We start from the raw sequence: 18,110 nt of genomic DNA on the forward strand, positions 1-18,110 counted from the left end.
TTCTTTGTAATAGTAGAATAAGACAAGGTTGTCTACTACCACTTTTAGATAGTTTTAGTTATACTGGAAATTCTGGACAGTTCAGTAGGTTAAGAAAAGATAGAGAGGTAAAATAACTAGAACGGAAGAAAATGAAACTATTATTCAAAGATGATATGATTGTTTAATTAACTCCCAAAAGACCAAAGTATTGGAATTAACAGGAAACTTTTGCAAGGTTGCTGAGTATAATATCGGCATTCTAAAATTAATTGCATTTTCAACTGGCAATGAAGAAGAATTGTAACTTACAAAAATTTGTCAATTAAATAACAAAAAATTATAAAGTGCTTAAAGATAAATCTAACAAAAGATTTGTAAAATCTCCAATAAAAACTATAAGGCTTTATTGAATGAGATTTTTGAAACTAAGCAACTAAAGATATATAACTTAGTCATAAATGAGGATTTGATATCATAAAGATAAGCTTCTCCCCAGACTAATCTATATATTCAGTAAAATTCCAAATAAAATTCCTACAAGGTTTGTCATAGAACTGACACACTTATTATGAAAATCTATTCCAAAATTTATATGGAAAATCAAAGGTCCCAGGATAGTTAGGAAATTCTTAAAGTAAAATAGCAAAATTGGGGGAAGTGGATTAACTCTTCCTATATGCTATAAATATAAATCTAAGACAGGATGTTGTGGTACTGGGGTAAGAATAGATTAGCAGACCACTGGAACAGAACAGAAAAACCAGAAACAGCTGGATACATGAACACTCAGTACATGTCAGTACTGCAAAGTAATGGGAATAAGCGTGGGATGCAATAATAAAAGATGCTTGACAATTGTTTAAACCATTGGGGAAAATGAAATGGATCCTTACCTCACACCACACAAATCTATTCATTTTGTATGAATTAAGGATTCAAATGTAAAGGGAAATAAAATCTTGAAAACTTTTAGTAAAAATAAAAATTAGAGTTCAAAATAGAAATTATTTCCTAAACAATACTCAAGATAAACAAAACATAGAAGAAAACTTGAAAATTTCAACCACATGAAAATTAAGAGCTACTTCCAGTAAGAATACATCACAAAGCAAGTAAAAAATCTAGTCACAAATTTGGAGATGTTCACACCATTTATTTTTTCACAAAGATGTTTTCAAGAATATATAAATAACTTTCAAATCAATAAGGAAAATATGAATCTCCCAATAAAAATGGGCAAAAACCTTTAAAAAATTCTTCATAGAGAGAAAGCTCAGTGACCAATAAATATGAAAGTATGCTTCATTTCATTCATTTGACTACACCAGTAAAATGTGTCTCCGGTTGAGTCCTGCCCCCTTGCTGGGTCTGATGTAAATGGACACTCGCAAAGACACACCAATGAGAAAGTTTGGTCATTTTTGATCCTGCTCTGTGTCAGAAAGGAGAAGGCTCAAATAGCCAGGACCCCTGGGCAAGATGAGCCATTTTACCTGATGGCTTACAGTTGAAATTGGGAAGCGAGACCGACATAGAAGACCCAGAAAAAAACAAGCCCTATATCAGGTGAGAGAGGACTACAGGAGCACTTAAGCCATAAGCCTCAAGAGGCGGGGCCCACAGAGCTGAAAGGAAAGGGGAAACCCTGAGGAAAGCAAAAACCTCCCAGAGCACGGGCGGCCATCTTGCCTCTCCATGTAGCAACACACCAGGATCAACTGTAGCTGATTTTGGGTAAGAAAGCACCTCTGCTAATGCCTTGATTTGACCTCAGAACTGTAAGCTCTTACCCCCAAATAAATCCCCATTATTAAAGCCAACAGATTCTGGTACTTTGCATTGGCACCCCTTTGGGCAGATTAAATCAGTGTTTTATTACCTAAAATATTTGAATTTATCAATGTCATAAATTATACTATAGAAAAAAATTAAGTGATGAAGAACCCAAAAATAATAATCTGTACTGCTAATTAAAGGCCATTACACTTCACACACAAAAAAAACAACAACTCAATTGAAGACTGAACAAAGAACATGAATTTGTAATTCACAGAAGAAGTATAGATAATCTGTAAACCTGAAAAAATTAGAGCCATTTTGGGCCTATCAAATTGGTAAAGATAAAATAAGAGGATGTAGAACAGGCACTCACATCCAATTTCAATGTGAAAGAAAGTTTGTGCAAACTTTTTTGATTTCAGTTTAGTAACTTTCATCAAATACCTTAAAACATCCATACACTTTGTTCCAGAAATTACATTTCTATGAGTTCATCCCAAGAAAACAATCAAATGATTCAAAAGATTTATGTGTGACAATTATCATCAGACTCTTATTTTGAACATCCTCAAATAGAAAACCTAAATGTTGATAAAACAATTTATGGTATATCCATGCTATGGTATCATATGGGAGAAAATGGAACGATAAGAATTTTTTTACTGATACTTTAAAAAATTTTAATCTTTTTTTATTTTTAAAGAAGTTTTAAATTATATCAAATTATAAGGGATTCCCTTATACCCCACCCCCTCCCCCTCACATTTCCCCCTATTAACATCTCACATTAGTGTGGTACATTGGTTACAATTGATGAACAAATATTGAAGAACTGCTACTAACCACGGTCTATAGTTTACATTATGGTTTACAGTGTGCACTGCACAATTTTATAGGTTTTGGCAAGATGTATAATGGTCTGTATCTGTCATTGCAGTATCATGCAGAACAATTCCAATGTCCCCAGAATGCCCCTTGTCACACCTATTCATCCCCCTCCCTCCCCTCAGAATGTCTGCTGACCACTATCTTCATATCAGTATCACCAGTTCTTCCAATACGAGAAAAATAAGTCTACTTTGGTCCATGATTGCATTCCCTTTTTAATGATACATTTTTTAAAACAAAATCAATTTTATTGGTCCATATTAATAAAGAATACAATTCATCCAAAGTGTATAATCAATGGTATTTGATATAATCCCATAGTTGTGCATTCATCACTTTAATAACTATTAGAGCATTTTCATTGTTTCGACAATAATAATAAACAAAAAACAGAGAAAGAAACAAGAAAATTTTTCACCTCTCAGTCTCTCCCTGATTCCCCTTCTGTACATAGCTGTAATTTCTGGCTATTCTAGCACAATTATTCATTTGTTAAGCAGTTTTACTGAGATACATTCACATACCATATGATCTGTCCAAAGTGTACAATCATGGCTTTTAGTATTATCACAGCGTTGTGCATTCATCACCACAAAAAATTAGAACCATTTCATTACTCCAAAAAGAAAAACTCCACACTCCTTAGCATACCTTCCCCAGCCCTACATAACCACTAATCTAATATTTATAAGTTGATTTATATTTATGTTTTATTTGAATGGAATCATACAATATGTTATACAATATATTTAGTTCATAGTAACACAGTCATACAGTATTTGTTCTTTTGTGTCTGGCTTGCTTCACTCAACGTAATGTCCTCTAGGCTCATCCATGTTGTCATATGCTTCATGACGACATTTCTTCTTACAGCTGCATAGTATTCCATTGTGTGAATACACCACAGTTTGTTTATCCATTCATAGGTTGATGGACATCTAGGTTGTTTCTAGCTTTTGGAAATTGTGAATAATGCTGCTATGAACATCAGTGTGCAGATGTCTGTTCGTGTCACTGCTCTCAGTTCTTCTGGGTATGTACCCAGTAGTGGTATTATAGGGTCATGTGGCAAGTCTGTGTTCAACTTCTTTAGGAACTGCCAGACAGTCCTCCACAGTGGCTGTACCATTCTGCATTCCCACTAACAGTGATTAAGTGTTCCTACCTCTTCACATCCTCTCTGACACTTGTTCCCTGTCTTTTAGTAGTGGCCATTCTGATAGATGTGAAATGATACCTCATTGTAGCTTTGATTTGCATTTCCCTAATCATAAGTGATGTTGAATATTTTTTTGTGTGTGTTTTTTTTGCCATTTGTACTTCTTTGGACACATGTCTATTGAAGTCTTTTGCCCATTTTTAAATCAGGTCATTTGTTTATTGTTGAGTTGTAACATCTCTTTATATATCATGGATATTAAACCCTTATTGGACATGTGATTTCCAAATATTATCTCCCATTGAGTTGGCTGCCTTTTCATCCTTTTGATAAAGTCCTGTGAAGTGCATAGTGTTTAATTTTCAGGAGGTCCTATTAATCTATTTTTTTCTTTTGTTGCTTGTGCTTTGACTGTAATGTCCAAGAAACCACCACCTACTATAAGGTGTTTAAGATGTTTTCCTAAAATTTCTTCCAGTAGTTTTATGATCCTGCTTTTATATTTAGGGCTTTGATCCATTTTGAGTTGATTCTTGTATAGGGAGTGAGGTAGGGGTCCTCTTTCATTCTTTTGGTTATAGATATCCAGTTTTCCCAGCACCATTTGTTGAAGAGACTGTTTTTTCACATTAACATGGACTTGGTAGGTTTTTCAAAAACCAGTTGGCCATAGAGGTGAGAATTTCTTTCTGGACCCTCAATTCTATTCCACTGATTGATGTGTCTATCTTTATGCCAGTTCCATGCTGGGTTTTTTTGTTTTTTGTTTTTTTTTGCAGTATCAGGGTCAGGCATTGAACCAGGGACCTCATCTGTGCATAGCCAGTGCTAAGTCTCAGAGCCACATCAGCTCCCCTGGGTTAGTTTTTTCATCTGTTTTGCTTGTTGTCTGTTGTGTTTTTTTGTTTGTTTTTAGGAGGCATCAGGGACCAAACTTGTGAGAAGTAGGCACTCAACTGCTAGAATCACACCTGCTCCCCTGCCGTGCTGTTTTGTTCATTTTTTTAAAGATTTATTTCTTTATTTCTCCCCCCAACCCCTCATTGTTTTTGCACTTGTTGTCTGCTCTCTGTGTCCATTTGCTGTGTGTTCTTTTGTGTCTGCTTGTCTTCTCTTTAGGCAGCACTGGGAACCGATCCTGGGACCTTCCAGAGTGGGAGAGAGGTGCTCAGTCTCTTGCACCACCTCAGCATCCTGGTCTGTTGCATCTCTTATTGTCTCTCCTCTGTGTCTCTTTTTGTTGCGTCATCTTGCTGCTCCAGCTCTCCATGCAGGCCAGCACTCCACATGGGCCAACACTCCCCATGGGCCAGAGCTCTGCACAGGCCAGCAGTTCATGCAGGCCAGCACTGCACACAGGCCAGCTCTCTGCTTGGGCCAGCTTGCCATCACCAGGCGGCCCCAGGAATCAAACCCTGGACCTCCTATATGGTAGATGGGAACCCAATCTCTTGAGCCACACCTGCTTCCCTACCATGCTGTTTTGACCACTGTAGCTTTGTAATATATTTCAAGGTTAGGTAGTGAAATTCCTTCCATATTGCTCTTCTTTTTCAGAAGGCTTTTGGCTATTTGGGTGTATTTGCCCTTCAAAAATGAATTTGGTAACTGCCTTTTCTTTTCCTGTAAAGAAGGCTATTGGAATTTAATCTATAAATCAGTTTGGGTAGGATTTAGTCTTCTAAATCATGAACATGGAAATGTCTTTCCATTTATTTAGGTCTTCATTGATTTCTTTTAGCATTGTTTCTTAGTTTTATGCATATAGATCCTGTACTTCTTTGGTTAAATTTATTCCTAGGTGTTTGAGTCTTTTTGTTGCTATTGTAAATGAAATTTTCCCTGATTTCCTCCTCAGATTGTTCAATGCTAGTGTACAAAAATATTACTGATTTTTGCATTTTGACCTAGTATCCTGCCACTTTGCTGAACTCATTCATTAACTCAAGTATCTTTGCCATAGACATTTTAGAATTTTCTAAATATAGGATCATGTCATCCACAAATAGAGTTTTACTTCCTCTTTTCCTATTTGTATGCCCTTTTCCCCCTTGTCTAATTGCTCTAGTTAGAACTTCTAGTAAAATGGTGAGTAACAATGGTGACAGAGGGCATCTTTGTTTTGTTCCCAGGCTTAGAGAGAAAGTTATCAACCTTTCCTCATGAAGTGGGATGTTGTCTATGGGTTTTTCACATCTGCCTTTTATCATATTGAGGAATTTTCCTTCCAGTCCTTTCTTTCAAAGTGTTTTCATTAAGAAATGATGCTGGATTTTGTCAAATGCCTTTTCTGTATCAATTGAGATGATCATGTGACCTTTTTTCCTTCAATTGTGGTGTATTATACTGATTGATTTTCTTATGTTGAACCAGCCTTGCATTCCAGGAATAAATTCTACTTGGTTGTCATGTATAAGTCTTTTCATACATTATTGGATTCCATTTGCAAGAATTTTTTGAGAATTTTTGCATCTATGGTCATTAGAGAGATTGGTCTGTAATTTTCTTCCCTTGTAATGTCTTTATCTGGCTTTGGGTGATGTTCACATCATGAAATGTGTTGGGTAATTTTCCTCTTCAATTTTTTGGAATAGTTTAAACAAGAATGGTGTTAATTCTTTTCAAAATGCTTGGTAGAATTCACCTGTGAAGCCATCTAGTCCTGGACTCTTCTTTGTTGGGAGATTTTTATGATGGAGTCAATCTCTTTAAAAGTGATTTGTTTAAGTTCTTGTATTTCTTGTAGTGTCAGTGTAGGTTGTTTGTGCATTTCTAGGAATTTGTCCATAGCATGTATTGTCTAGTATGTTGGCAAACAGTTTCTCATAATATCCTCTTATGATCCTTTTTATTTCTGTGGGATCGGTCGCAAATTCACCCCTCCCCCTTCATTTCTGATTGTCTTTATTTGCATCTTCTCTCTTTTTTTCTTTGTTAGTCTAGCTAGGGAATTGTCAATTTTATTGACCTTCTCAAGCAACAAGCTTTTGAGTTTGTTGATTTTCTCTATTGTTTTTTGTTCTCAATTTCATTTATTTCTTCTCTAATGTTTATTATTTCTTTCCTTCTGCTCACTTTGGAATTGGTTAGCTGTTTTTATTTTTTTCTAGTTCTTCAGTTAGATCTTTGATTTTAGCTCTGTCTTCTTTTTTAATACAGGAATTTAGGGCTGTATATTTCCCTCAAGTCTGCCTTCACTGTATCCTGTAAGTTTTGATAAGTTGCGCTCTAGTTTTCATTTGTCTCAATATATTTACTGATTTTACCTGCAATTTCTTCTTTGTCCCACTAATTATTTAGGAGCATTTTGTTTAGCGTCCACACTTTTGCGAATTTACCTCTTTCCTGTCTATTATTGATTTCCAGTTTCATTCCATTATGATCTGAGAAGGTACTTTGTATAATTTCAATCTTTATATTTATTGAGAGCTCCATTTTGACCTAACATGTGATCTGTCCTGGAGAAAGATCCATGGACACTTGAGAAGAATGTAGAACCTGCAGAGTTTAGATGCAGCATTCTATGTCTGTTAGGTCTAACTCATTTATCATATTGTTCAGTTTTTCTCTGATTCCTTGTTGATCCTCTGTCTAGTTGTTCTATCTAATGATGTGAGTGGTGCATGAACTCTCCAATGATTATTATAGAGATGTCTGTTTCTCCATTCAGTTTTGCCAGAGTTTGCCTCATGTATTTTGGGGCACCTTAGTTAGGTGCATAAATATTTATGACTCTTATATCTTCCTGGTGGATTATCCCTTTTATTAATATATTATGGCCTTCTGTATCTCTTATAACATTTTTGTATTTAAAGTCTGTTTCATCTAATATTAGTATAGCTATCCTTGCTCATTTCTGGTTACTATTTGCAAGGAGTATCTTTTTCCAGCCTTTCACTTTCAGCCGATTTATATCCATGGGTCTAAGGTAAGTCTCTTGCAGGTGACATGGTTCACTTTTTTTATCCATTCTGTCTGCCTTTATCTTTTGATTGGGGAGTTTAATCCATTCACATTCAATGAAATTACTGAAGTGTATTATTTACTTCTACCATTTTATTCTTTGGTTTTCTTATATTTTCATTTGCCTTTTTCCTCTTTTGGTTATTTTTTCTGTTATTATTTATTCCATATTCTCTTCTAAGTCTTGCCCATCTTTTTCTTTCAGGTTCTAAGGATTACATTAATATTTCCTACAAAGGTGGATTCTTTGGATACATTAAAAAATTTTATATCCATGTTATAAGTACTCCATTAACACAGTGTAATAACTGCAATAACAATAAATCTGGTCCATGGTTACACTCCCCCCTTATTTTTGTTCATTCCTTAGTCTCAAGGGATTTGGGACACTGTCCACTCTGACTACTTCAAGGTGAGAAGGGTCATAGATATTATGGGGCTGAGGAATAGAATTCTTTTACTTGCAATTGAAGATACTCCTTGTTTTGGGAATTGGACTGGCCCATCATTATCATTTTGTTAGTTATCCAGAGCAAGCCTGAAGAACTGGAGAGTAGGGAGTTGGCTGCAACTCTGCTGGATTTCAGAACTCAACCAGAATATAAACAATCCAATGGTTTAAGTCTTTGAGAAATGTACTTAACAGATTCATTGAAAATTATAGTTCAAATAAAAGGAGTAGAAGCATCATGATTAGGGGATTTATAAATGAGTATAACTATTTTTAAATATTCCCAGATAGGGCCTGTTGAGGCCATGTTGATTTCATGAGGCCATGTGGCTTGCCTATGGTGTCTGGATGTCCCTAGAGCCCTCAAGAGCTTTGTTTGAGGCTTTGTTTACTGCTGAAGTTTGTGAAATATGCCTGAGACCTGCATAACATAACCTCTGAAATGACCTTCTAACTCACTTTGAAATCTCTTTAAAACTCTATTTTATTTAATATGTCTCTCTGCCCCGTAATATTCTATGTTTCTTTTCAGCCTGAAGCAGAGCGGACACTGCCCAAATCCCTCAAGATTGAGGAATGAACAAAGTAAGGGGTGGGGGAAGTGTAACTGCCAACTACAGCAGATTCATTATTATGGTAGTTATTATCTTGTGTTTACAGAGTAATTTGTAACATTGATATAAAAATAATAATTTAGAAACTGTGATTAAATGTACCGGTATTAGGAATTTTTCTAGATGTGTATTTGTTAATGATTTCTAGTTAATTCCATTGTGATCAGAGGACATCCTCAACATGATTTTAATCCTTCTGAATTAACTGAATTGTTTTATAGCACAGAAGCAAGTGGTCTAGCTTGGGAATGTACCATGTGTACTTGACAATTATGTGTATTCTGCGATTGTTGAGTGTTATCAACTAGGTCAGAGTAGTGATAATGTTTTCAGATCATCTATGTCTCTAGTTTTTTGTCTGGTTCTATCAAGTGTGGAGAGAGAAATTTTATTTATTTCTCCATATAATTTTGTCAATATTTGCTTAATGTATTTCAAAGCTCTGTTATTGGGGACATACACATTTATAATGGTGGAAGCTTCCTGATGAATTGATTCTTTTATCATTATGAAATAGCCTTCATTATCTCTGGTAATTCTTTAATTTTGAAATCTACTGTGTTCTTATTAATGTAACCCTCCAGACTTCTAATGTTTGCATAGTATATCTTTTTTAGTGCATTTATTTTCAACCTCTCTGTGTCTTTATATTTAAAGTATTTCTCTTGAAGACGGTAAATAATTGGGTCTTGCTTTTTTATACATTCTGGCCATCTCTGCATTTTAATTAGATTGTTTAGTTCATTAATACCTACTGTTATTATTGATAGAGTTGGATTTAAGTCTACCATTTCACTCTTTGTTTTCTAAATGTCCCCTCAAGTATTTTTTTTCCCTCTATTTCTCCCTTTTTGCCTCCCTTTGAATATATTTTAAAATTCCATTTTAATCTATCTGTTAAGATATTGCTAATAATTCTTAGTGGTTGCTCTGGTGATTATAATTTACATCCTTAACTTTTCACAATACATTTAATGTTAGACATTTCCATATTAAATATATAGGTTTATTTCCCCATTCTTCACATTATAGTTGTCATTTCTACTATATGTGTATCATTACAAACCAAACAAGATAGTGTTGTAATTCATGATTTATACAGTCTTATGTCTTTTAAAGAAATGAAGGAACACCAGCCATCTATTCACCCAGATATTTACCATTTCTAATGCCCTTCATTTTTTCTAAAGACCATGGTCTCCATCTGAGCTCCTTTCCCTTCAGTCTGAAGATTTTCCTTTCACATCAGGTCAGCTGAGGATGTGATACCCCTGTTTTCCTTTATTTGAAAATATCTCTCTTTTGCCTTCAATGCTGACATATTTTCCCTGGGTGTAGAATTCTGGGTTAACAGAATCTTTCTTTTCTTTTCAGCACTTTAAAAATGTTCCACTCTCATCAGTCCTCCATCTCAGTGTCCGTTACTGTTAATTGTCTTTTCACCTGCGAATGGTCACATTTTCTTATATCTTTCCATATTGAGTAATTTTAGATGTTATCCTGGGCACTATGAAAATTTGGTCTCTTTTTAAAAATCATGCAATTAACTGGGTTAGATTCAAACTGCAAGCTCTGTCCCACTTGCAGTGGGTGGCAGCGCAAATCTTAATTCAACCTCTGAGACTTAGCTTGGCTTCAAACATGGTTCATAGGTCAGCCAAAAATTTGGGCGGAGTTTGTACACGGTGTTTGGGCCTCCCCACTCTGGCTTCTAGCTTCTTCTGGGGTTTTCCCACCTCATGTTCCACTCACTATCATTGCCCTGAACTCTGTCATCAAAAACCCTACGTCATTGTCTTGGTTGCCCCACCTAGCACAGACTAGGACTGTCTATCAAGTTATAGCCTTACAAATGGGGGAAAGGCAGTCCACACTCTTCTTCTCTTTCAGGTGCTGGGATGTGCATGCTTTTGTTCTCTTCTAATGTCTTCAGGTACTTGTTTCTTCTACTTTTTCCAAAGGTTATAATTTTCATCTGCAGGAGGGTCAGTTGATAAAAGCTACTGTTATGACCAAGAGCATAAATTTCTCAGAATGATCTGTTAATAATATGAATTTTGGCATGTCATTCCTGCTTTAAATTATACAATGGTATTCCCTGGTATTTGAAATAAAATCCAAACTCTGCACCTCCTCTTTGACTTCAGCACACCTGCCAAGCCCTTTCCTGCTTTGGGATCTCACTATGGTCTTTCTTCTGTTTGGAATGCTCTTCTCCCCTCCTTCATTAAGGCTGACTTGTTGTTTTTCTCTCCTTCCACAAGGTTGACTCGTTCTCCCTTCCTTCTACAAGGTTGACTCATTGTTCTCCCCTCCTTCCATGTGGCTGACTCATTGTTCTCCCCTCCTTCCACACTGCTGACTCATTGTTCTTCCCTCCTTCCACAAGGCTGACTCATTGTTCTTCCCTCCTGTCACAAGGTTGACTGGTTCTCCTCTCCTTCCACATGGCTGACTTGTCATTCTCCCCTCCTTCCACATGGCTAACTCACCTTTCTTTAGGTCTCAGCTGACATGTCACCTCCTCAAGGAAGGCCTTCCCTGGCAGTTCTCTCTAAACTAGTTCCTCCTCTTAGGTCTTTTATTGTTGTCCACTTTGCTTAGCACTACACCCTCAGCTCCTACGGCAGTGCCTGGTATATAGTGTGCACTCAATAAATATTCTGTGAATGAGTGTGGGATTAGGTATTAATATTCCTAGCAATTCCTTCTAGTATGGTAGATTAAATGACTTTTAAACCTTTATAATGAAGTTCAACTATAATATTAGCCTTGCAGTCAAACACACTGAGACCCTTATGTGCCTCAGTAACTATTCTCCCAGACCCCAAAAAATCATTAGGCAAGATTAATTTATATTGGCATTATGTCTGTAGATACATAAAAAAAATTCTTGAAAATCTACTGAGGTTGTCGCTGAAATACCAATGATATTAATAGATAGATGTACTTCTCATTATTGTTTAACTAGAATAGAGCCATTGCATTTCTCATAAACTCATGATATAAACAATATTAAGCATATTGAAGCATTCTGGTCTTTTTGATTGAATTCCTTTTTTTTGCTTGGAATTAGAATTGACTTTTTAAACTAAAATTTTATTCATTTTATTACTGAAGTTTAACTTAAATTATCTGAAGTTTCTTAAAAATACCTTATAATAAGGTTTTGGATTTATAGTTATTATATAATGGATCAAACAAATTATCACTAAATAGGCAAATAATTCATGTTTCTCTATAATCTTTGTTATACTTGAAGCAATGAATAAATGCTAATTCCTTAAAATATTTACACTTCATTGCTTTTCACTTCTTTCTATGGGGATATAAAATTTTCTGTATGAAAATCTGTTTTCTCATCTAATTCATATTTAATATTATAATTCATATTCCCATCATAGTTTTGCCAGTCAAGTGGTTTAAAATGTTATCTTTCATTACCTTTCCATCTTTGCAAGTGATAACAAATAATATGGGTTTTTATTTTTACAGATTAATAAACAGAAAGACAGCATGGAAATGAGAAAACATATTGACAGCAAGGTTTGCATTCGTCTTCCTCCCTCCCTCCCTCCCTCTCTCCCATCCATTCTTCCTCTTTTTCCTCTCCCTTTCTTTTTCTCTCTCTCTTTCTATTTCTTTCTCTTCCCTCCCTCCCTCTCTCTCTTTCTTTCTTTTTCTCTCCTTCCCTCCTTTCCTCTCTCCCTCCCTCCTTCTCTCTCTCTTTTTCTCTCCTTCCCTCCTTCTCTCCTTCCCTCTTTTCCTCCCTCCTTCCCTCCCTCCCCTCATTTTGGTATCTGGGATGAAGAATCTGTACATGCTATGCCAAGGCTTTCACTTTCCAACATTTGACTCTTGGGCATTTTGTAGACAAAGCCCAAGTTTGAAACAGGAAATGCTTGGAAGTGAGGCAAGAGGTGTGAGTTGCAGGTCAGGAGATGGTTTGCTGGAGGCCAGCGAGCCCGGGTGAGAGTGCAAGCAGCCTGGAGGGCAGAACTGGCCCGAGGCCATAGCTAGTGTCCTGCTGGTTGTCTGACCCTTAGACTGAAGCCCTGCGGCATCACACCCCTTCCCCTTCCTTCCCACACCCTAACACCTCACCCTCTATCAGGACAAGCCTCAAGCGCCCCCTCACTGCACTCCACAAGACCCCACCTTTCCAGGAGCTTCTAAAGTGCTCAGACCTGTTGGTATGTTCTTAGTGCACTGGGAGTGGGGAGAACTGGAGAGCGGTGTCCAGCCTGCAAAACAAGGCAAGGCAGGGGAGACGAGGGACTGGCTGGAAGGACTGAGGGCTTCCTCCCTGTGCGTCCAGCTCAGGCGAGAAGGGCGGGAAAGGAGGGAACTTTGAGGACGAACCTGAAGAATGGAAGGAGAACATCAATAGTTGGTTCTTGTGTGTGCCAGGTCCTGAGGTCAGGCAAGACGAGAGAAAGCACCTTGTCTCCCTCGAAGAGCAGGACGCCGCTGAAGATCCTCGCATCTTCAGTTACAGTTTCTCAGCCACAGACGCCTTCCAGGAGTATGTCTCCTGTTAGGACCAAGAGACCTAAGAGCGCGAAGAAGTCAAAGGGCACGAAGGAGACAAAGCCAAAGAGGACGGCAGAGGTGGAGGAGGCAGGGAAGATGGAGACCAAGGAACAGTGGCTTGTGGTAAGGAGACCTGCTCCCCTGACCGCCCGTCGCCCCCACCTCCTCCCACCGCCTGCACCCTCATCTGCATGGGGCTACTGTCCCTTCAGCTGCTCGTCTCTACCCCAGTGTGCCCTTTCAGCCTTAGCTTTCCCAAGAGAATGCCCTCATCATGCCAGCTGGTGGCATATGTTAGCTTAGTTACACGAAGCCTCTGTGGACTTCTGTTTCATTAGCAAAATAGAAAAGCCACCTTCCAAACATGGTCTAAGGTATATAATCTCTAACTCCTTCCTGCCTAATACCTAATCAAAAATTTACTGAAGATTTCCTGAAGGGCTGCAGCTATAGAGCCCGTTTATTCATGCAGGCGTTCTAAAATTGACAACTGGACTAAATCACACCAGCAGAGACAAGCATGCATGAATTACGGGCTCCCCTTGGCCGCCTTCCCCCCAAAGAATCAGAATTGCTTTACGAGACCTGGGGTGGTGACTTTGGTCTATAGAAAGGGTGTGGGACAAAGTAGCTGTGTGCCTAGCTTCCCGTTGTCTTCCTGGGGGGACACTGCTGCGCTCCCCAGGGCCCCCTCTGTAGTGATCCTCCGGAGAACTTTCTTCTGCTGGATGGAGTTGTCTTTCTCTAAGTCATGGATCCATTGAACCCTGTGAATTGTGTAACAAGTCAAAGCTCCTTTCCTGTGTTGACTTTAAGAGAGCTCAGACTCCAGCTGGTGGCACGTATAGCCAGCGTACAGCACGTCATAGAAAGAGTCCCTCCACTTGTGTGTTTTGATTCCCAATGTGTGCTCTTGTGTCTTATTTCTACGTGACCTCGTGATCTTCCCCCTCCCCCACAGGGGGCAGCCTCTAGCCCTTAAACGTGGAGGAGCAGAGCATAATCAGGCTCCCTGAGGTGCTGGGAACCCAAAGCGTCACTCCTCATGTCAGGCGAGGAGAGAGGGTGCGGGCCAGCCACGCTTGCTGAGAGAAAGCATTCACCTCTAAAGGCATTTCCACTTGATGGAAAGTGGGGGTGTGTAGAGAGCCAGACCCCAGTGTAATTTCCCAAGGAGGAGAGTGACATTCCAGGAGGAAATTTGCAATTGACTAACCAGAGGTTGGGTTCTAGAATTAGAAACCCCAGTGTCCTCCTTGCACAAATGGACTCCGCGCCTGTGAAGCCACAGCCCTGCGTACACATGTTTCCTTTTCTAACCAACCGGAGGTGCCCAATAAAGGGGAGACAGAGGCAAGCGGGGGCGGGGTCCCTGAGAAGGTGTCACGTAAACAGGTGGCTCTCTTGGCGTCATAATCTTTCCTTCGGACTTTAATGATTGTTTTCTGAATGTTTCCAAAGCTGAACAGTAAATCTTGTCAGCTAGAAGTTAATGTGTAACAAGTGAAAATCAGACCAGGGTGAGGGGGTGGTTGAAGGGAGCAAGCATGTGAACCTCTATATTAACCAACTCAATTTTAAAGTGAAATGGAGTTTTCTAGTTTGCTATTACTGTAATCTACCCTTTTGTTGTTAAGTACAATCTTCTTATTAAAAGCACTCTCTTATCGCCTTCCCGTGGTAAATTCTTCAGTGTCGGTTCATTCTGGGCATACCCATTCAATAGCCGTGATATCCCTGTTGCTCTCTGTAAACTGTTTTACTACGCTGGGGGAGCTGGCTTCATAAAAATTGTTCTATAATGTTTACCACATGGAAATGACCAAATGGAGCGCTTGATACAGGGACTTTCTGCATCCGTCACTGAACTTATCTAATTAATCATACTTACTTTTTTGAAATCTGTGTCAGTCGGTGGGAATAGCACACATGCTGCTCACAGCGATAAAGCGAGTGTTTAGCCAGTCTGAAAGCTACGATAGCAACGCTGCTGTCTGATGGCTGTTTATGAAAGATTTCACAACTCGCAGTTTGTATTTGTGCAGGGCTTTTTTTTGTGTAAAGTTTATTTTTTGATATCTGTAAGGCATTTCAAATACTAAGGTTTCATGTAACAAGGTTAAGATGGATTCCCAGGTTTTGTGGGTTTTTTTTTCCCTTTTACAGAATAATGAGTTAATTAAGGTGGCACCCAGTAACTCGGCTTCCATGGGGTAGCCCGGTCTCTGCTGATGGAACATATGGTTCAGGCTGAGCGCTGCAGGAGAATTAGGGCTCGTCCGTGTGGGAAATGGGGCATGGGTGCAAGGCCAACCGTGTTCCCATTCTCAGAGTTTGCTCGGTTCAAAGTAAGTTGCAAAGCATAAAGGACTTCAGTGAAAACTCCAGAACATTATTCAAGAATTGTTAGGTAAAATACATTTTGTAATAGTTTTGCAATTGTGATCATGGACTTCCTGCAAGCTAGTAATATTTTTTAATGTATGGTAAGATAAATGGGTGAAGGAATAATGCTTTAGAAGTGAAAATTTACCTTCCTTTCCTAGACAACCCTTTTATTTGATTAAATTGCACAAGTTGTTTAAAACACACTCTTGCAGAGAAGAAAATGACACAATTTGGTCATGCTTTCATTCTTTTTTCCCTTAGTTTGGCTCAATGAATCAGACAGTAGCTCTGCGGGGCAATGTGGAAAAGCCCACGTTTTGTTTGTTATTTATCTTGCCGCACTGGGTGATGGAGCTAGGGCGGCTCTGGACACACACGTGGGCTTCGGAGGTTTTCAAAAGAAAATCTATTTTTGATAGATTATGTTGACACAAAAGAAATTTCTCTATCACATTGGATCTTTGTTTCATAAAATGAATGGCCTTACAATGTAGCGATAAGTGAAATCATGCACTACGATTACTTGTGTTATTTCAAAATCAGAGTTTTCATTTAGCACTAAAGAATTCATCTAAAAATCCTGTTCTCAGAGAGCAAAATCGAAAAGCTGAGTAGTACCTTATTTAAAATTCAAGTGTAAGGGGGCTTTTACCTTCAATATTTTTAAATTCTGGGATAGTTTGACAGTATATACATGAACACTTTCAGCATATTTGGAACTGAAAATATTTTAATGGAAATAATATTCAATATTTGCTGCACAGGTGGAAAAATTATTTGTTAAAAATCAACTGAGAGCGCTAAGGCCAAGGCAGTGGCCGCAGTGGGCAGGGCTGGGCTGGGCTCCCCGGGTGGGCAGGCCGACTTGGCGGCCAACATGTATGGGCTCGGAGCCCCCCAAGAACAGGGCTTGGTGGGGCCAGGGAGCCTGACATTTGCTCCACTGTCTGCCCACTTCCTGCGCTTCTGCAGAAGAGAGAAATAAGGTAGAGCCATGGAAAGTTTGTCACTCTGCTTCCTCATATCTGCTCTGCTCACTGGGTTGATGTTTTTAAAAGTTGATGATTGAATTATATCATTGATTTGGAGACAGTGGCCATGGGAGTTGCTGAAGGCAGGGAGAGGGAAGAAGAGATGTGATATGGGGGCATTTTCGGGAGTTGGAGTTGTCCTAAATGATACCACAGGGACAGATGCAGGACATTCTATATCCTGCCATAACCCACTGAATGGAGTGGGGGAGAGGGTAAGCTACAATGTACGCTATAATCCATGCGGTGCAGCAGTGCTCCAAAATGTGCTCATCAAGTACAATGAGTGTACCACATTAATAGAAGTTGTCGATGTGGGAGGAGTAGGGGGTGGGATATATGGGAACCTCTTATATTTTTTAATGTAACATTTGTGTGATCCATGTATCTTTAAAAAAAAAATTAAAAAATGTAAAAATTAAAAATAAATAAATAGTATTTCTCTTTTACTTACTTTAATTCTATTCTATTTTTTAATGTTGGTCATTAAATCCTGAATGTTTTGAATTAAAAGTAAAAGGGAACTTTAAAAAAAAAGTTGGTGGTTGAAATACTATGTCTGCTTTGAGAATTCCTCCAGCACCCATACCTAATGAGGAGAGAACTCAACAAGACTGCAAGTGGCAACGTGGAAGCAAAAGAAGTGTGCTTTTACAGAAAACCAGCTATTTCCAACACGCTGATAATTTTGGGCTAGCACAAGCATGCTAAAGAATTGAAGAAGAATCAGAAATAATAACGGAGGCCTGCTTGGCTGATGAACAGACCCATCAGTTGAAAGAGAGAATGAGCCGGAGTTAGTACTGTCGTAACCGCGACTACGAAGATACCTCTTCTCACTCCTTGGTTTACAAACCTTCAGAGAATACACTCTTAGCTGACAAAGGTGAAATCAGAATGGGACCTACTTATCGAGCAGACCTTCCAGAAATACTCTTAAAAGAGAAATCAGATGACATGGAACAGTCCAAACTGGAAGTTGAATTTTGGGATCCAAATGGCCTACTTACAGATGGACAGAGTGACCAGTTTTTAGCTGTAGCACATGCTGTGGGAACCACCGAGCCTTTGACCCCAGCTCAGTTTGCACACAAACGCGGCTGCGGCCTGCCGGGCATTACCCTGGCTCATGCTGTGGGAGTTTGAATTTATTGATGAATTCCCAAAAGAGATATTGATTATGTTTGTAAGCTGGTCTGTTCCTCTGTGTTCCTCTGGGCGTGATGCCTTTTGATTGTGTTGAATTCAGAGATTTCACTTTTACTTCATCGAATTAAGGTCAGGGCTTTGGTTTGGCCACATCAGTAGGACGTTTAGTCTCG

At 38.6% G+C, this 18,110-nt stretch overlaps 1 protein-coding gene across 1 annotated transcript in view; it reads left to right on the forward strand.

Annotated features, from left to right (window-relative positions):
- The window catches only part of C5H10orf67 (chromosome 5 C10orf67 homolog), a 185,246-nt gene that overhangs the window by 91,129 nt on the left and 76,007 nt on the right, over positions 1–18,110 (forward strand). Inside the window, exons 9-10 of the mRNA XM_071215493.1 lie at positions 12,332–12,382; positions 13,247–13,492. Of these exons, the coding sequence (XP_071071594.1) occupies positions 12,332–12,382; positions 13,247–13,492 (297 nt within the window). The remainder of the gene's footprint in view (positions 1–12,331; positions 12,383–13,246; positions 13,493–18,110) is intronic.

The sequence above is a fragment of the Dasypus novemcinctus genome, chromosome 5 (assembly GCF_030445035.2).
Source record: "Dasypus novemcinctus isolate mDasNov1 chromosome 5, mDasNov1.1.hap2, whole genome shotgun sequence".
In the NCBI taxonomy this organism is placed as follows: domain Eukaryota; kingdom Metazoa; phylum Chordata; class Mammalia; order Cingulata; family Dasypodidae; genus Dasypus; species Dasypus novemcinctus.